Source organism: Danio rerio, chromosome 15 (genome assembly GCF_052040795.2).
Source record: "Danio rerio strain M-AB ecotype USA chromosome 15, GRCz13ab, whole genome shotgun sequence".
In the NCBI taxonomy this organism is placed as follows: Eukaryota; Metazoa; Chordata; class Actinopteri; order Cypriniformes; family Danionidae; genus Danio; species Danio rerio.
This window is the reverse complement of record NC_141035.1, coordinates 41,035,535-41,057,188: the sequence shown is the minus strand read 5'-3', so window position 1 is coordinate 41,057,188 and position 21,654 is coordinate 41,035,535. Positions and strand designations below refer to the sequence as shown.

Below are 21,654 nucleotides of genomic sequence, written 5' to 3'. Positions count from 1 at the left end.
AACCACTAATTTAGATGAAATGTGACTAGAAATCAAATCCTAATCTAAATGATAATGACGTTCTTATATTTTCTTACTCTGCACAGTAGAGTCTTGTTCTTGTACATTTGTTTCCCATTTTATGCATGTTTGTTTATGCTTAATTAAGGTCTTGATTTGTAAAAGCTGCTTTAATTTAATGATTTATCTCAGTGTTGACTTTTTCCAATATCACAAGCAGCGACAAGCATCAGGGTATCTATTAGCCTGCTGCAGGTTATTCATTCACGGACATGCTGACTTTATTGTTGACGCCATGAGAAACACAAATGAACTGCATAATCAACTTCCCGGAGTAAGGTTAGAAGAGAACAAAGGTCAATCAAAAGCCTAAATGAACAGATTTTAAAGTAATTCACTGACCCCATCGGTCTCCAAAACATCCACATTCCCATTGTCATCATCGTCCATTTGCTTGTGAATGCTGCGAATGGCCTCGAAACTGAGGATGGCATTTTCATCCTGGCATAACGGCTCATCGATGCGGCAAAGCTCTGTAAAATACACAAAGATACAGTGAGTGAGAAACAAAACAAATGTCTCATTTTAATATGCATCTTGCCAATCAATTGAAACATTAAATGTGTTGTAAACATCTGCACAATTCCTTTGAATCATCTTCCCTTTTCCTATTATGCAAATAGGGCTTTGAAGGGTATTGTATCATTTCAACAATTAGTTTTTTTAAATCACCCTTTACAGCAGGGGACACCAATCTCGGTCCAACACGGTGTCCCTGCAGGGTTTAGCTCCAACTTGCTTCAACAAACCTGCCTGGATGTTTCAAGTATAGTAAGACCTTGATTAGCTTGTTCAGGTGTGTTTGATTAGGGTTGGAGCTAAAATCTGCAGCACACCGCCCTCCAGGAACAAGTTTGGTGACCACTGCTTTACAGTGTTTAAGTTTATGGCCAATACCAACGCTTTATCTTTGGTGCCATTGACACTAGTGCATTTTCCTTTTTTCCACACAATGTGTGTCTCCGTCCACACTACACAGCCTAATACAAATGATAGAAGACAATTGCTGCTCGCATGTGCATGTTTTGCCAGCATTCATACTTGCTGTTAACTAGTTGTGTAATGATCATATGAGAGGAACTTGGACATATACAATAGTCCAGTAGACCAGTCACATAGAAACTTTAAAAAGCTGAACATGCATTATCAATGCAGTTTATGTTTGAAGCTTGAAACGGAACCATAGCATTAAAATACAATACAATACAAATTCCAAATTAAAACAGGATCTTTAGCATTAAAAAAAGAAGGTCAGTTTTCAAGGGTCAAAATATGTTCCCGTAGTGTAGACGCTAGACAAAATCATAACAAAATGTATGTTCTTTTAAAACAGAGGTCAGACTACAGTTGCCAAAACTATCTGGAACTTTAAAAACATTAATTTACCGCTAACATGAGTGCTGTTGAGCACGTTCTTAAAACTGATTGGCTGTTGTGTTCACATGCTCAACACATATGACTGCATCGGTGCGTTGCTTTACCACTCTTCACTGCTGTGAAGGAAATGTATATATTTATTTTATTTTATTACCGATTGGTACTGCACCTGATACTTTTGACAATCCTAGGACAGACCTATGTCAGACATTAACACGGTAATAGATGAAAACAAATCAATCTGAAAAGCTTAAGCTTGCAGTGAGGACTTTCTGATTATACAAATTCATTAAGCAGTGCTCAACAGAAATTCCTTATATATTGTTTAATAACAGCCAAAAAGCTGTTATTATTGTTCTGGAAAAATGTTAATCCTCCAACTGTGAAACAATGGCTTGAAGAATGAATATCTACTCTGCACTTGGACCAAACCAGATGTCTTTTAAAAGTCAACATTGGACAATATCACAAGATTTGGGGTCCTTTCGTCTGCCCCTTCATGTGGAATTTTTTTCCCCTAAGCAATGTACTGTAACTAAAAAGTTGTTCTGATTAACACTGTATTATATACTTACAGGCTGAGGTCAGAGTGTTTTTTTTTTTTTTCTCGTAAGTTTATGCATTTCCGAAAATGAATCCTGGAACTTGTGATTACTTAAAGTCTATTCAATGACCAAATAAAACTTGACAAAAAAGCTTGCAGTTTTAAATTAAAAATCAAGCTTCTTTTACTCACTGGTACAACTAAAATCTTTTTTTAGACCAGATAAGAGCTGATATTTACTGGCCTTGTTGAAATATTGCCACTAATTGTTTTGTCTAAGTATTCCTCATTTTGGAATCAAACTTTTTTGATTATTTCTGTTGGATAAAATAAAGCCACATCAAAAAAATAATAAAAATACAGTGGGCCCTCGCCGTAATGTGGTTTACTTTTCATGGTCTTGAAGATTCACAGATTGTTTTTAGTACAATTTGACATCCATTTTATTTTTACACTGCATTGAGTTCTGCGTCCTGATTGGCTGTAGACCACTGTCAATTAATCTCCTCTGTGCAGACTCTCCTGTATAGTACAGAATTCGTTCAGCTGGCCAAATTTACATAAATATTTGACCGCTAGCAGTGTGACTCTGAAGTGCTGTACTGTTTGTTTGCAAGTTTTCTCACCAACGAACTTAATGTCGACGAAACATTCTGCACCGTCAAAGGCACCTGCTGTAGCACCCAAAAGGCAAAGGAAAATGCTAACCATAGCAACACAAGTTGGACTTCTGGACATGCTAAAGGAAAGTAGAACTTAAGCGGGTGTTTAAACAAGAGAGAGGGGTTTTACAGCATTAAAACATCTATAATAATTATAAAAAGTAAAGCCGACTACTTTGCGGATTTCACCTATTGCAGGGTATTATTAGAATGCAACTCACGCGATTAATGAGGCACCACTGTAAAACAAATTATAGAAGTTATAAATGTAGATATGCAAAAGCCAATACATGTTTTAAGTTCTTAGACCACATCATAATCACCTCATTAACCTAAGTGAAAGGTCTTTGAGAGTTTAAAACCCCTCCAACCTTTCATTTAACCAACCCAAATCTTTAACTAATCCGCCAACTATATTACTAGTGGCTTTACAGGAGTTAAACTGAAAATAAGTTCATTTAGATCACATCAAACAAAGCAAGCAAATGAAAGAGTGCCGCTGCTTCAGAAATAAAGGCGAGAAAAAGACCCAATACGGCCTGTTGCCTTAGTGATAGTTAATTTAACTGTCCGGGACCACAAAGAACTGTTTAATGAGAACACAGCGTCCTAATGAAGCCTGTCTGTGTTTAAAATAATGCGAGTTCAAAATTCAGAGGTGCTTCTTAAAACGGTCCTCTCAAAACCTCACTGCGTCCATGGAGGTTTCCAGTTCAAACTATGAAAGGGGGCCAAAAATAGTCCCCGCTGTGGTATTAACTAAAACTAGCAAGCAACTATTTTTAGGCTGCAAATCTGTACAGCTGTTGTTTTACCACACTCGGGGTTCTGAGGGCTGGGAAAGCTCTGGTTTGTGTTGAAGTGGAGAAACCTGAAGTATAGCTTGTTTGAGCATTCACAAGTGGGAAATTTATCAGATCAGAGCGCGTGGTGCTAGCGAGAGTGATGTAGGCTGCGAAATATCCGGTGGTGTTTGTGTTTTTTAGAGGTGTTAGAAAACAAAGGCAAGTGTCCAAGAGACCCATGAAGTGCTAAAACAAACAAGCAAACACTGACGTCTGTCTTTTTGTAATAACAGTCATTCTTTAAAGCCAAATATGAGCTGTAGGTTAGTCTTGCTGATGGATGCATTGGTTGACCACCAATTAGGACTGGGTCAATTCTGATTTTAAACATTTATGCTATTTTTTTTCTGATGAATAGCAAAGCAATAATGGAATAGTTCCACCAAAAATTAATCTGTACTTCTCCTTTCCTCACCCTCGAGTGGTTCCAAACGTTTATGAGTTAAGCAGACATTAACAAACACCAGTGTCTGTCTTTTTGTAATAATAGCCATTTCAAGAGTTCACACTTAGCTGATGATTGTTTATAATGCTTGTTTGGCATGCTGTCCCAGGAGAGAGCCCTGAGCTCATAAGATCCTCGAGCCTGAGGCTCTCTCCCGTTTGCAAGGCGAGAGGGGAGCTTGAGCTTAGGTAGATCTTGAGAACTCCCCTGCTGTAGTAGCTAATGTACAGATAGTGATTGCTCTTAAGAGATAACTATTTACTAGGAGTATGCCGATTTGGATTAGTCAGTTAACTTAGGTTGCATGTTTTTTGATGGTGGGAAGAAATCGGAGAACCTGGGGGAAACCCACGTGAGCGCGGGGAGTATGTGTAAACTCCACACAGAAATGCTGGCTGGCTTGGTAAGGACTAGAACCTGTGGTGTTCTTGCTGTGAGGCAACATTGCTAACCACTGGGCCACCGTGCCACCCATCTAGGAAAGGAAGAGAAGTAGGGGAGGAAGATGGCGGTCATATGGAACTTGGGATTCTTATAGTGGCTTAGGAATTGTTTGATTGGTGAATCATAAATTGAATAATGCGGGGCAGGCTGCAAACAATCATAAGCACGTGATCCTCTTGAAACTAGTTTATAAATACAATTCGCTTTGTAAAGCCAAATATGAAATGATATGTTAGTCTTGTTGATACATTGGTTGACCACCGATTAGGACTGAATCTATTCTGATTTCAAACATCTACAATTTATTCCAGGTAAATAATAAAGCATTAATGGAATAGTTCGACCAATAAATAAACATGTACTTATTTACTTACCCTCTAGTGGTTTCAGCCATTTATGAGTTGAACCTAACAGAATATATTCTGAAGAATCCTAAAAACCTTTAACCATTGACTCATAACCATTGAAAATAAATATTATGGAAGTCAATGGTTTCAACATACTTCAAAATATATCAACAGAAGAAATAAAGTCAACCAGGTCTGGAACCGCTTGTGGGCGAGTAATGTAATGTATTTTTTTATTTACACCATGTCAGCAACAAAGGCTATTTTCATGGCAAGAACATTTCATTAATAAATATACCATAAAAAAACAAACAAATGAATACATAAATTAAATACTTTTTTTTTGTGTTGTATTTTACCTTTAACGCAAATTACCTTTTCCTGATGTTACTTTATTAAAAAATTCCTTAAGAGTTAATTTAAAAAAAGCCTTTTGGAATCATTAAAAGCAGGATAGACCAGTAAAATGTGTTTTACAGTAAGAGGAATCTTTAAGCACGGGTTAATCTTGTATGTCCAATTCGACATGTAGTAAAAATCACTTGATCAAATCTAGCCTTAAAACTCTGTTTGAGATTTCAGGTTGTATTTCATACAATTTACCTTTTTTCAATGCATCCCACTTGAGGGTGAGTAAATTATGATACACTGTAAAATCCAAAACCTTAAAGGTGACTATTTTCAGTTTCATAAGGGACCTTTTACAGCATCGATGACGTAGATTTTAATTAGTTTAAAAAACAAAACACAAGTAAATACCGCTAATCCTCCAAGTCTCTCCCTATATTGTTAACCATGCAACTCAAAATATTCACTCTTAAATAGCATGGCAGTTTGGCTTGCACGCCGCCAGACAAGCACTAGTTGTTTTTAACACATGAGAGAGGGTTCTTTTGCTGTGCTCGTGTTCAAGGAGGTGTGGCTCTAGACGGCAGGGGAGGGACTGTGATTCAGAGATTTATGCTAAGCTGTTAGCATTGTGGAAGATCACCAACTGCACCTTTAAGGTAACTCAAACCATTAGAGGAAACCGATTGCAACAAACCATTTAAAGTTCAGAAACAAATCCTAGTGAGTAATGAGTACTGTGAACCTAAACCGTTTGAGTAAACGAAGCAATTTGAGCAAAGTAAAATCGAATAAATGAAGAGAACTCAAACCAATTGAGTACTGTAAACCCCAAGTTAAGGCAACTTAAACTGTTTGAGGAAACCGATTGCAACTAAAAAACTAATCTATACGAGTACTGTGAACTTATTTAAGTAATGAGGTAATTAATTGAGTCACTACCTTCAACACAGTTCAAACTTTTCAAATGAGTAAATTAACTTTCAATAAACTGAATTAACTACACTCATTTCAGATGAAGTTAACTGTTGGGTTTTACAGTGTAGTATTTTCAGTTTTGGGTGAACTATTCTATTAACATATATTGTATTTCCCTCATTTAAATATGAAATAAAAAGTACAACATATCAGAATGTTGTAATGCAAAGGTATCGGTCCAAGAGACCCATGAGGTGCAAAAATAAACATTGCCGAACACAAAGTCATGCCATTTAGCAACTGAAGATGACATTTATCTTAAAGCTCTCCAAGAACAGTGATAACTGTCTGTCAAAGTCACCCTGAAGGTTTGGCAGACCAGTGGGTACCAAGTTTGGAGTGTTGGTAAAAGGATATGAAGACGATCGTATCTGGTTTCTAAAAATGTGCCACTCAGCCTAAAATGAACTGCAGCCTTTGAGGAGATTTTATTCAGCTTACATACAAGGCTGCATTATAAACAAATTGAGCAAACCAAACGAAATTGAGAAATATATACATGTTGCTCAATTCCTTATAATAAAGTTTATACTTAGATTATATTCTGGTAACATGCTAGTCACCTGTCTAACAATGTCTCCTGTCAATTTCCGAGGGGAAAGTCTCTTTTTTTATAACATTGTGTCAGTCAGTGCTTTCCTGTTATTATTGTAAGAACTGGTAATGCCAAAAAATAAAGTAAATAAATACATAATAATATAATTAATTCATGAATTAATTAATAAAAAATAATAATTAAATAAAGAAAAATGGAAATAATGCTTTACAAATTGATGTTTTACATTTTTTATTTCTTTAAAATGTCTTATGTTCTGGTGAAGTTACATTTTCAGAAGCCTGTCCATATTTATACATCATACATTTTACCCATGATTTACTGAATAAAATGTCTTTTGTGTGACTGTGTGTGTGTGTGTGTGAGTGAGAGAAGCAGAGATCCATTATCAGAAACTGAATGATCAATTTTGACATTTTATTTCCACGAAAGCATTTAATATGCTTTCTATGTTCATATAAATGATCCCTGAGCACAAGTGGTACACTCGAAGTGCTGCAAGTAATATTGATAAACAAGTAAAATATTCAGTTACGAAACCTTTTCTACCCTATAGAAATAAATGCAAGAATGCAAACCCCATGCTGAAAGCTGAACTTTATAACGAGCTACCAGAATAACAGCAAGGAAACTCTATCACCCTAGAGCAGAGGCACAGAAACACAAGAATGCATGTTAAGAATATACAATGCATGCAGATACTTGTGCAAAGTATCATTTTGGCTTTAGGTTACCAACAGATGTCCGATATAAAGTGTTTTATATAACCAAAAGAGACCCAAGATCAAAAGCAGTGGTCAAAGCCATGCACGCAGTGCCTTTGTAAGAAACATGACTCGCTCTAATCAGGGATCAGCGAATACAGGGTTATGTAATGCTTCAGTCCCCTTACAATTACTGCAGTACAGATGGTTAAGAAATGTGTCAAGCAATGCATCAACTTAAGTTAACATAAGAGCTTTTCTTAAATGTATGAATCTTTATAACAAAATGAAAAGGGAAGGAAAACTGTCAATTATTTTCTGTCAGTTCGCTGTTATGTAACAAAGAGGTGCTGAGGGGCCGCTTGGCTCTTGGGGGAAGTTGTGGACTAACTGTAGCTCAGAGTGCATTTATTGTCTCCTCCAACAGGGCTAGACACAAAATCAGTGGCATCAGAGTTGCTTACTCTGTGGAGCAGAACCATGAGCCTCAGGAGACGCTGAGCTCTGCTTCTTTCAGAGCCGACATGAACGAGAAGTTCCAAATATCAAGTCCTGTGTTGGCGTGGCGGGTACAGATCCTCCTCACTGAAGCTTGTCAGAGTTTCTGAACATCAGAAGTAGGACTGCACAATATCAAAACTGTATCAATATTTTGATAGAAGTATATGCAATAGAGAATACATTCATTCTTTTTTTTTCGGTCCCTTTATTAATCAGGGGTCGCCACAGCGGAATGAACCGCCAACGTATCCAGCATGTTTTACTGGGAAACACCCATACACTTTCATTCACACACATACACTACGGACAATTTAGCTTACCTAATCACATATAGTGCATGTCTTTAGACTTGTGGTGAAAACTGGAGCACCCAGAGAAAACCCACACGAACATGGGGAGAACATGCAAACTGCACACAGAAATGCCAACTGACCCAACCGAGGCTTGAACCAGCTTGCCCTTTACAATGTTCATCAACCCGTCCTCAGTAGGTGCTGTTAGGTGAACCAAGAGCTACTAATGCCAGAAAACAACAGCAAATAAAATCTGAATTTCTGCCAAGGTTTTTCGTTTAAAAAGTCTAAATGTTTGCTCTTTGCACCATGACATATTTGTTTTACAAAGAACCAGAAAATCAGAGCACATCACACCTGTCCTCAGGTCTTTACACTGGCTCCTGGTTACATTCAGAATAGATTTTAAAGTATTACTTTTTGTCTATAAATCACTAAATGACCTAGAAACTACATTACAGATATGCTCACTGAATACAAACAGATCACTTAGATCAGACTCAGATGTAGGATCAAATAAACTAGAAATTTCAAGAGTTAAATTTTAGCAGGGTGAATCTGCTTTCACCCTGCATTCACCCTTGCTTGTCTCTTTTATTCCTGTTTATGTAAAGCGCTTTGAATTGCTACTGTGTATGATATGTGCTATATAAATAAACTTACATTTATTTAGTCATTTGTGCAGTTTTAAAGTCTTAATGTTTGCACCATGCCATATTTTTTTAATTAATTAGTTTAGAAAACCATCACTTACATCTTTCTTTTAGTATAATAATAATAATAATAATAATAATACTAATAATAATAATAATACATTGTATTTAAAGGCACCTTTCTGTGAACTCAAGGACACCGTACAATAAACATGATTTATTTTTATTTATTTATCAGGATCCCCATTAGCCACTACCAAGGTAGTGGCTATTCTTCCTGGGGTCCATCGAACATAACACAAAATTACATTAATACACAACAACAAAGACTAATAAAAACATTAAAATACAAAATTCATACATAACATCCAAATCAACAATCCACTTAATATTGTTCCATTAAATATTTTTTAAATGATTTTTTAAACCTCCTTTTACTTGTTACAAAGCATGTAATGTCTGACGGCAATTCATTCCATATTTTCATTCCTCTATACATCACGGTACGTTGCTTTGCATTAGTTTTTGAAATGGGAAGCAAAAAATTTCCTTTTAATGCATGCCTGGTGTTAAAATGATGACTAACATTAAAGGGGTGGTCCACTACGATCTCATATTTTAAACTTTAGTTGATGTGTAATGTAGCTGTGTGAAAATAAACAGCATCTCTGAATGTAAAAAGTTCTAAGTTCAATGCTAAGGGAGAGTTAGCTTAGCAAAGCCTACAATGAACGAATTTTGGGGACTACAAAAAAATACTTCCGCCCCCTGTGACATCACAAGTTCGTTTACTGCGCATCCCACACTGCGCATGCAGGTAAGGTCCGTGGCCAGAGGTGCTGTAACGTTATAGCAGAGATGAAGCTAAAAATGCATCTAAACACGGCTGTTTCCACAGAGCTTCGTCTGTTTCTGTATTTGGGCTTCCAAAGGACACGACACAAAGACAGAAGTGCCTTTAGTTCAATATTAATTAACTTCCAGAGAATTATAAAATACTCAGCAAGCATGATTTGACAAAACAGCTCCAGAATCTCTCCCAGTTCAGTGCTGGATTCGGCTAAAATCTCCTCAAAGCAGAAGTTGTGATCTACAAGTAAGTGTTTTTATTTTTTAAAATTGATCATGACATGTACAGTGTCTAGCGTTAACTGTATGCTGTAGCAATGATGTAAACAATGCGAAATGCTGCTTTGCGGGCAAACGATTTAGCTACAAACTCACATTTATCAGCCAAACTCCTGTAAACACACACTCACTCCACCAGCACGATCTCTTATGTGTGTGCGCGACTGCACTGATTGTCTTGGCTTTTTCATGTGTTTCACATCTCAGATAATGAAGTCGCAAAAGATATGTGGATGATTTATATTACTTACACCTGCATATTCCGGATACTCGTGAAAGACGTCATGACGCATAGAGTTAAAAAAACACAGATTAGCTTACCTGACTAGTGGTAGCAGCAGAATAATAAATCAAGGCTCAACAGGTAGCATCTCACATCTTGTGCTTTATTCTTCTGTCACGATATATTACAGAAAATAACTTAATCCGACCATCAGAGAAAAAGAAAGTCCCGCGCTCTTGCGCTTGTTACAGAAAGTTCACACCACACAAACACACACATAGACGCACACACAGACGCTGTTAAAGGAGCCGCACCCCTTTTTCACTCGTTAGTTACAGACACTTGTCAGATGTTATTTTAGAGAGCGGGCGCGAGGTTGACTTCATGTTTACACAGCAGAAAAGCGTGTGCTTTTACGGGCGTGACGTGGAGCCGATCCGCCAATAGCAGCACATTATGTCGATGACCAATCAGAGTCACTTAAGGGCGGGCCTTTTAGAGGAACTAGGAAATATGACAGTCGTTTTCATGTTAGCTGAGTAGCTGTGTATAATCAAAGTGAGATATATGAAAAAATTACGCGATTTCCGTCAAGTGAAACATAAGCACACATTGCTTTGCATCTTATAAACACAACCAAGCCTTAAAATTACATTCTGGACCACCCCTTTAATATACATTAGTATAAGTATAATGATAAGTATGATCATTACATTCACTTCTACAATATCTACACATCTACAGTAATTTACTGGTAATTTAGTAACTTACATCTTTCCAGTAACTAACTCTAAATAAATTACAGCTAAAGTACTGTATTTGCATTTAGAGTAACATTTATCTGGTCATACATTTACAGAATTGCATGTATATCTTGAATAAAATATACAGTATCACAATGCAACTTTAAAATACAGTGCTTTATGAGAGGACATATTCCATGACTGTCCTACAGTAAAATACAGTTCATATTACACTCAAATATTTTGCAATTTACAAAATTTTTTAACACTAAATAAATCAAATTTATTTTAATTGCTGACCAAATAGCATTTGCATTAGCATGTTAGTGTAAGAAATATTGTTACTCGCAACACTTACAACAATTACAACATCATATATTTGTTCAACAATGCACAGCACTAATTGGAAGGATGATTTGGTAAAAAAGAATTAAGTAACTAATTTAATTAGTTTTTAGCAAATTCACAACAAGTCAAAAGCTGAATTAAAATTCTCCATGCTCATTTATTTAATGAGCATGATTTGCAGTTTAAATAAATCCTTTTAATTTTGATTTGCTGCTAATGAAACACTGCCATCAATGTAGACAGATTTTTGCTGAAAATATTATTTAGTTGATCTAAGACCATAAAGACATGTTAAACGGCTAAATGTAAAATTAAAAATAAACAGTAAACTTTAAAAACTATTAAAGTCTGATGAGTAATCATGGCAGAGAAAATTACTTGTATATCAAATTCCCTGACAATTCTATATATGATTCTGATGAAGTCTGAATTGATTCAAGTTATAAGAACCATTTGAAAGCCTTTGGAAAATTTCCCTTTATTTCATTTAATGCTGCCAGTTAGTGGCACAATGACCTTGGTACATTGTGTTCAGCCTCATTCACCAAACATAAAGCTTAAGTTTGATCAAAATCCACCATGCATGCAAATGTCAAAACATACAATGCGGTATGAAACAGAGCACCTCAAAATGATCCTGTAAAACATGTGTAACAGAGCCCCCACAAACTTTCCATGTGAATGTCTGTCTGGCCCTGATGAACCTGATGTGTGTGTGTGCAAAGTTTCAAGAGTTTTCAAGCAACCACAAAACTATGAACAAAATAATAATAATAATTTTTTAAAAACTTATATAAAGGGCCCTGCGTGTGCCCCTACAGGTCTTGGCCCTATAAAAAATAAAAACAGGAAATCTTGCAACCCCAAACGTCCTTGGAAGCTTGTGACTGAATTTGATAAAGGCCAAAGTTGCCACATTTCCCATGTGTTAGCTAATCCAAGTGCTGGGAAAGCTAGAAAAAACCCATTATCTATGACTAATTTCAGTTTAACACTCATCTCTGTTTATATATCAGCCACATAAACATCTTCCTAAAAAGCAAAAGGGTTGACCTGGTATTTTTATGATGTAAAATCCAGCGTGTTTAAAATTTGTCCTAAAAAGCAAAAGGGTTGACCTGGTATTTTGATGCTGTAAAATCCAGCATGTTTAAAATTGAACATAACTGACATTGTCATTTTCTGGATTCAAAGATAGATAGGATGTACTAGATATAATATACCATAATAAAATATATATTTGAAGCCAGTGCGTAGCACAGCAAGCTACTTGCACACTGCATTCATGACAACTTGCTTTGCAAACTTCTTTCCTTTATGAAATACTTACATTGACTAGTTTCAAATGTGAAATAAAAAGTTTCATTCACATTGTTCCTTAAACAGATTTGCATTTGAAGCTGGAAGAGCATGCAAACATGCAGCTTTAACTACCTCTACTATGTAGTATGTGCAGAGAATGCAAATTCTCAGCATGCATAGTACACTCAGATAATCTATTGTACAGTATAGAAGGGTTCAAACTGAGTGCGAGTAACTCCACCCCATAATGCAATGCACTCAACTGCCCTTTGGTTTCCAATGGGATGCATGAAGTAGATGTAATGCAGATGCAATTTATTTAAAAAAATAATTATAATAATTTCAATAACAGGGTACTTTATATTGATAACGCTCTATAATAAATATATAAGTGTACATATTTATTTACCAACAAAAACAAACAATGAACAATATGTTTATTACAGTTTATATTAATATTTGGTAATGTTAGTTAAAAGAAATAAAGTTGTTCATTGTTAGTTCATGTTAACTCATGGTGCATCAACTAATGTTAACAAACAAAGCTGTACTTTAATAATACATTAGCAAATGTTGATGACATTTGATACACTAGAAAAGTTGAAAACTATTGTTATTAAATGCCTTACATTCACTCATTTTTCTTCAGCTTTTATTTATTAGGGGACGCCATAGCGAAATGAATCGCCTGGGAGGTTAAGTAGTGAGGCCGAAATTTCCATTGACAGGCTAGTAGCTCGCAGCGCGTCATGCAAACACCGCCCCAAGAACGTCCCCCGAATCAAACATCACACAACCCGCCCACTTCAGCGGGAATGAATCAGGCAGATAAAGCACACCATTGCTTCATCAAGAAACTTTTTAAAATGAGGACAACTGAAACAAACAAATGACACGTTACTGTACAGCATTACATTATATGTCTGTAGTATGCACAGGCCTGTGTATTTCCATTCATTATATTTGTTCACTCACCGACCGACTGTTGGCATCGTGCATTGAGTGGTCTCGCCACTAACGGAGGGACCCTGCGCAGTGATGTTCTCTGGTAATAACTTGGTATAAAACATATAACATCCTCGTTTTGATAGACGCATGGGCGTAAATCTGATTTAACAGTAGGGGGGGGGGGCAATAAATATAAAATTTCTTTCCAGCATTTTTTGAAGGGGACACAAATAATACAGCCAAATTGTACAAATAAAGATATGTCCCCGCAGTTAAAAATGGTTTCATCTTTATTATTATAGCATGGAGACTACGTCATTATGATTATTTTAAAGTGGGGGGGGGGTGCAAGCCTCGGATGTTAATTTTTAATTTTAAAGTTAATGTTAATTTTTTATTTTTTTTTTCCCTAGGCTATATGACACTTAATAGGTGATTTCCCTTTATTTAAGGGTGTTGCATATTATTCAGTTACCTTAAGTAAAGTGTAAGTGTTTCAGCACATAAGAGCAAGTAATAAAATACAGCCTATATTTCGTGGCGCTCAGCAGATATCCACTAATAAAACTCTATATTTAATATTTCATCTTTGCATCAAAATACAAAAACTTCCATTGATGCAAGGTGTGCATAATGCAGTATCTACAGGGGTGGAACTGAAAATATAACATGGTTCTCTCTTCTGACTGCCGTTATCAGTCTCACACCATTTTATTTCATGAATATGAACACAAAACAATTATTTGATGTAGTCTCACATTCACAGCGCTCTGTTTACCCAACTACGATGATGAAGATATCCGTAAATGTGAAAATAGTCTATTAAATTTATCATCTAAGATATTATTATTATAATACGTTTTAACAATATGCAAGCTGACAATAAGTCAATTACTTTGTAAAAAAAAAATACAAACAAAAACAGTTGATGCACAACTTAAACTAAAGTTCCTATCGTGATCAGTTTTACCACATTCAAGAGTATCAAAAAATGTTCATATGTTGGCTATTTAACGAAGTAAACATTAAATGTGCAGAAATAAATTACCTTGAGCTACTGGAACTCAGAGTTGGTTCAGCAGTAGAGTCTACACACAGCCGACGCGTCTACATAAAGCTGATCAAAACTGTGTCATGATCATGAATCTTTAAAACATTTTGGTTGCTGCAATGTTTAAATTGCATCCAAAATTATACTGAGAATTTGGTTTCTGATTTTGTTTCATTACCCTACCCTTAATAATATCAGCATAGTAGACTTGTATTCATTTGCAAAGATACAGGCATCTCTTCACACACAGGCCAGGTGGAACATTGAGTGTAAAAAAGGTGGACACATACGAAACAGCTTATTCAACTAGCAGCCTGATGATGTAGTATCACTTAATGACCGGGCTGTATTCCAGTTCAACAAAAGCTCTAAAACACACTGTGGATGGTTTTCCCAGAGGACTAACAAGTCATTATGCTGCAATCAAATCAGACGGTGTGATTTACTAATACAACAAGAAAAACTAAGAGCACCAGAAGGCCACGGATATCCATTCTAAAGGAAGACTATTTAATGTTGGATTACACAAAAGCAATTGAGGCAGAACATGATTGATGATAGACAAAACTAGGTTCACATGTAGGCTAATAATACTGGCTATTTAAAAAGCAAAAGCACTGTGAAAACTCTCAATGTTTTTCTGAAAGATTTCTGATATGCAACAAATAAACGCAAGAAAATATATGGTAATGGTAGAAGAAAACACAAATACATCACAAAAACATATCCATTATTATGCACTTCCAGAGTTAAAATGCAACCATTTTAAATTCTTATTTATTATGATTGTTATATGCAATTATAATTAAATATACTGTGCATATATATTACATATAGCTCTATAAAATTTACAACATTCATTTTATGTGTTAAATACATTAAAATTATCTGCTATATTTAGTTTCTCATTATACATTTTAAAACATATATAAGCAATTCCGTGCAAATGTCAACCTTGCCATGAGAAAAATGAAGTTTTCACCCAAAAACAGAAACAGTTTCTGCGTTTTTTGTGTGAGTAAGTATTTAACAGCACTTTAGAAATACTCAACAAATGTCTCTGTTAATGTTTTCAAACTATTTTATTTGATTTACCAAAGTCACACAAGTGGCAATTTCACATCTGTCACATCCATAACGGACAGATGTCATCCATAATGACACTTTTTCCTCATAAATGTGAAAATATTAAATTAAATTAAACCAATAATTTTTGTTCTATAGGGAGCCAACTCAAATCCTTTTGATTATTAATGTTTCTTTTGGGTTGTGCAGTTTAATTTACAGAATTTCAGCAAAGAATGTTGTATACTGTAAACCTGCAAACTTTTTTCATCACATCCATAACGCATTTTTATTTTCCAAATTTAAAGTACAAAACATGTCTAAAGATTGACATTTTTCTGATCCCTTAACTTTGTAGTTAGTTGTTTCAATTCAATGTTAAAATATACTTTCTATGCGAATTTATGTTTTTTACTGCCAATGTCACATCCATAAGGCTCAAATTGCTCATATATATATATATATATATATATATATATATATATATATATATATATATATATATATATATATATATATATATATATAATAGCTTACTATACAGCTGTCCTTTTTTATTTACATATTATATATTTAGAACACAAAATATCTCCACTTTTATTCACCTAATTTACATCATATTTATTTTCAACACCACTTTTTCCAGTGTCAAACATAGATGACGGAAAAAGTAAAAGCCACAATGTTTAGAACTGTTGAACATTCCAGCAATCCAGGCAGGCGAGCTGGTGCAATTGAAACTGTTTTAGATCAGTTTGGTATAAATGTCACTGTTAAAGTTCAGTGTAATGCAAATGACACTGCTTTTAATGACCTTTTACTTGAGGTAAACTTTGCATAAGAAAGCTTTGAGGTTTTTTGTTAGCTCTTGCCCAACACCGGTTTGTTATGTAGAGCATGCATAAAGACAAGAAGCAACAGATCCCTAAAATTCCTGATACTCTCTAAAAGACAATATGCACTATTATGAGTCTAAAGCACACTACGGAAGCAATGATACATGCTATGATGCTCTAGGCACCTTTATTTGACACTCTGCCACAGTGCAACCCAAGAGAGGACAGCGCTTAACAAAGAATGCATTCCCTTCCTATTCTCAGCCAGGCCACATTTAGACCCCCATACAATTTCTAAATAAGACTACAGCACTGGCGTGTATTTTGAAACACATCTTGATGGTAGAAATCATCGTCAGCTTTATGACATCAGCGATGACACAGCTATTTTCCCTCCAAAAGTAAACAATTTCAGGACACACTCACCTGAGACACCGTTGTCCGCTGGTAAGGGGTCTGTGTTTACTGGATTGAGTTTGTCCGCTCGACATTGCAACAAGAAGCATATACATGCAATCCAGAAAGTCACCAATCCACTGAACTCCATAGTGGAACAGCTGGTTTGGAAAACAGAGAAAGAGCTTGTCACTTACACTACAACAAATCAACACTTAAAACCTACACGCCAAGTCAAGTCAAGCACTGACCTAATGCTTAAATGATATACTGTAAGAGCGAACACTGGCAAGTAGAGCTTATTTAAAGTCTTTAATCACTAGTTATGAGACTTAATCTTGCGCATGCTCCATATAGTTCTTTTTTTGCTTGAGATAAAACGTAAAAGATCTTATAGAAGTATTTTTGATGTTTAGTACTGTTCTTTTGTGCAAACCTAAAGAGCATTTCGATTCGAAGCATTTTTTCTCTACAAATCGTTTTCTTCTCTCTATTTTTTATTTGCTTATATCATTCAAATATTTGATTATCTCATGTAGATGTTGTTTTAAAATTTGTTTACGCTTGTGAAGCCCTTTGAGTTACATTTTTATGCAGGTAAATTTACTATATATAGTATTATTTGAATTTACAAGTGTAAAAGTAGATTAAAATGTGTAATATAAATATTAATAATAATAATAATCATATTAATAATCATAATAATAAACAAAGTATATATACAAACCTTCAATATTTCTGATTGGTAAAGAAATTAGAAGAAATTAAGTTTTAAACGTTTCTATATTATATTTAAACAACACTAACAACACTATAAAAGACACACTTTAAACAAGATTATTAAATTAATGATGACAATAATTAGTTTAGATAGAGTAGGTTAAACTTTTGCACTTTGATAAAATTCATGTCCCGTGATGCACCTAAAAATAATAATTTTTTACTATTTAACGTAGCAAAAAAAAAATATTTTTTATGTTTAGACCACCTCAAAAACTTAAAAATATTATTGTAACAATAATTGCATTCACATTTCAGAAAAGGTACCGTTTAAAAAAATTACAATAATGTTATATGTTCAGTCTCTAAATACATTTATTAGCAAGCTTAAATACATTTGATTACTTTTAACAGGTAAAATAATTTTTAACTACTTCAGAATTGAATGAAATTCAGAAAAATGTATTGAGGTAAATTTGGTTTTACATTCACAGACGTTTGGACTTTCTCCTTAATAATATAATTACGGAAGTATTATATAAGAATTGTAAATACTGAAGACATAAGCATTCAATAACTATAAAAGTGCTAAATTTACAGTCAAATAAATAGCGCTAATGTTGTTTAAGTCATACTTACATAAGATCTCAGACCGAGTATTTAAAGTATCATGGTAGACAATATAGGGAGCATGTCACAAGTTGTCACTGAATTAATGTGCAAATATAAAATCAACTCAATCACAATGTAAACATGCTAAAAAGAACTACTAATTATATAAAGCAATTTAAACTCGTTTCATATTTTAACTTCTGTTTAGTTGTTCTCTAATTAAAAATCAAATTCTGATTAACTCAAAACCTATTTGACAGAAATATCATTTTCAAAAAGTTAACTAATAACTAAAGCAGTATTTATGATTTAGTTTAATTTCAATTTGACCCACTAGAAAACTTATTGTGGTAGAAAAACATTAAATATACAAATAAATAAATACACAACACAGTTACACACACAGCAAACAAATCCTAAACAAATATCCAGTAATTTAAGGCAACTTTTTTCACAGATGACGTGTGTTGAACGTTATCAAGTTACCTTAATGTTACTCCCCTACTCACCTGTCAAGTAGTTCACACTTACAACGAAGTGGGCCAAGTGGCAACAACTATGTACACTATCCCTTCATTAATAACATCTTCTAGCTGAAATACTGAACTATTAGCTTTATTAGCACCATATGAAGGTTGTCATAAAACTTGACACTAACAATAATCTTAATAATTAACGCATTTTACCAATGTGTTATATATCCAGGTATGGCTTTAAACAGTTCAAGAGCAGCTCTGAGGTAGTAAACCCACATTTGCTAAACAAAACCGGTAATAAACAGCTGATTCATATTCAACGATAGTGTATTATCTTTATATTCATGCGGTTGAATGCGCAGCTGGCTTTGTAGCGGCACGAGGCCACTGGCTCCCACCTTTCCCCCCTTTCCAAACGTCAAAATCAAAAGCTGAAAAGATATGCGACGAAAAATATAGCACATTTTAATGTCCAAGGGTTTAAAGCGAGCAGTGTTACCTCAAATCCTCGCGTAGCCCGTCTCAATATTTGAGGTTCGTCTTCAAATGCTCTCGCCTCCCATCAGACTCCATGAAGGCTTTGTATTAAAACACTCCAAAAACGCTTGAGCACTCGGTTATGTCCGGTGTCCTGTCCCGCCGGTGTGTGAATGGAGCAGGTGGACAGTGTTTCTCTGTCCTCTGTGTGAAGGGCTGAAGCAGAAGAGGCCGAATGAGCTGCGCTTCCTCCTAGATTCACGCCGGGCTGACACACTCAATACACACACACATACATACAGGCTGCGGCGCGGCGCATGCGCAGTCACACGCTCGCTGCTAATCGCACTCTGCTACTGACAAACGCTTGTTGTTTTGTTTTTTTCAAAATGTCGATTATACAATGACTTCAATTGTATTCCTTGTTGGTGAATTAAATGTTCTGTGTTTCGAGTTTAAATGTGAACGTCACCGTAAACTTATTGTAATGTTAGTTTATTAAATTAATGATAGGCCTAAAGAATAACTTTAATAACGTGTGTTAATATTATTACTATTAATAATAATAAAAATTAAAAAAATAATAATTATAGTGACTATAGGTATATATTAATGAGATATTTATTGATATTATTTTTTTATTTTAAGATCCATCCATCCATACATACATACATACATTACACACACACACACACACACACACACACACACACACACACACACACACACACACACACACACACACACACACACACACACACACACACACACAGGGATTTACAGTATGTACCCCATAACTTACACTCCCTATAACCATTGCACACACTCATATTGCACACTCAATATAACACATAATAATCATCAAGCACTACACTGTACATACTCATTTGAAAAGTACATTCCCACTGCACACACATATGTAAATGTATGATGCACATGTGCATATTTACTTGCAATTCGTGTTTATAGAAAATAACAGCCTGTATATTGTTAATTTGTATTCGCATATCCCTGATTATTAATAGCAATCTACACATTCATCTAATTGTAAATGTCTGATTGTAGTTAATACAACTTGTATATTATGTTCATAGTATATCCATCAGTAAATATTACCTATAGTTTTCAATAATACCCCTTTTAACTTTTGCTGCTATTGCACTTTTGTTTGCCTTGTACATTTGTAATGACAATAATAAATAAATAAATAAATAAATATGCACACACGCAAATATATATACAGTATATATATATATATATATATATATATATATATATATATATATATACAGTATATATATATATATATATATATATATATATATATATATATATATATATATATATATATATATACATATATATATATAACAAACTCCACACAGAAACGCCAACTGACCCAGCCGAGGCTCGAACCAGCAATCTTCTTGCTGTGAGGAGACAGCACTACCTTTTTTTTTTTTTTAACAGACAATAAAAGATCATTTCATATTCAAAAACATTAAAAACGTGGTAGTTTCCAGTTCATTTCTTTAAAAACTTGACATGCTTTGTCCGTCAAAATTTTGTGCAGCTCACTCAAAATGTTCTCATTTTTATGATATACATACAGTTTTTCCACATATCTCTCCATTTTCCTCTTAAAAATTCCCCATACATCCATCACCATTTTCTCTATTTTTGCCACAATTCTCCTTTCCCACATTGCATTTTTCATCAGCATTATACATAGGTTTACTATTTTCTTATTTTCATTGTTCTTATTCCATCCCAACATCACTACTCTGTTCCATTCTGTTTCATTTTCATCCCAGTCTCCAAGTAGTCCTTTAATTAAAACTTTACAATCTTTTAAAAAATCTTCCAATTCTTGACAATATAAAAACATGTGTAAAAAACCCTCTTCTTCTTTTTGACATACTTTACACATTCCACTTTGTTTGTACAGCACTACCTACTGCTCCACTGCGTCACCTATGGATTCATTTACTCATTTATTCATATATTTGCCTATTTATTTGCAGGTTTCATCCTCCGTGACTGCTCTTACTATATAATTGCTATTGAGCAATTTCATGCAAATGTCAACCTTGCCTTAAAAAAAGTTTTCACCAAAATACTGAAACAGTTACTATGGTTTTTTGTGATTTGATTTACCAAAGTCACACAAGTGGCAATTTCACATCCGTCACATCCATAACGGAGAGATGTCACATCCATAACAAAGCTTTTTCCTGTAATATGTAATGTAATATTATTAAATAAAATAAAAGCAATCATGTTTGTTCTACAGACAGCCAACTCTTATATTTGGGAGGTTGTGCAGTTTACTTCACTGAATTTCTACAAAGCATGTTGTGCTCTAAACTCACACACCTTTTTGGTCACATCCATAACGCATCTTTATTTTCCTCATTTAAAGTACAAAAAATGTTTATAGATTAATATTGTTCTGCTCCTATAACTCAGTTGTTTTGGAAAATATAAACAGATGATACAATATAATGTTAACATATACTTTCTATGTGAATTTATGTTTAGAGTTTTTACTACAAATATGAAATCCATAACG

The 21,654-nt window shown here is 34.6% G+C and overlaps 1 protein-coding gene across 9 annotated transcripts in view; it reads right to left on the bottom strand.

The window, feature by feature from the left end:
• Nucleotides 1-19,384, bottom strand: part of stim1a (stromal interaction molecule 1a) — an 84,666-nt gene extending 65,282 nt beyond the window's left edge. For 8 of the 9 annotated variants that reach the window (XR_015508647.1, XR_015508643.1, XR_015508645.1 and 5 more), the window contains exons 1-3: nt 19,105-19,352; nt 16,828-16,958; nt 403-533 (exon numbers count right to left, since the gene is read on the bottom strand). Coding sequence is in view for 4 of the 9 variants with exons in the window: in XM_087282984.1 (XP_087139110.1) it covers nt 403-533; nt 16,828-16,948 (252 nt within the window). In the remaining 5 variants the exon portion in view is untranslated. 9 annotated transcript variants of the gene reach the window in all.
• Between the last annotated feature and the right edge of the window lie 2,270 nt (nt 19,385-21,654).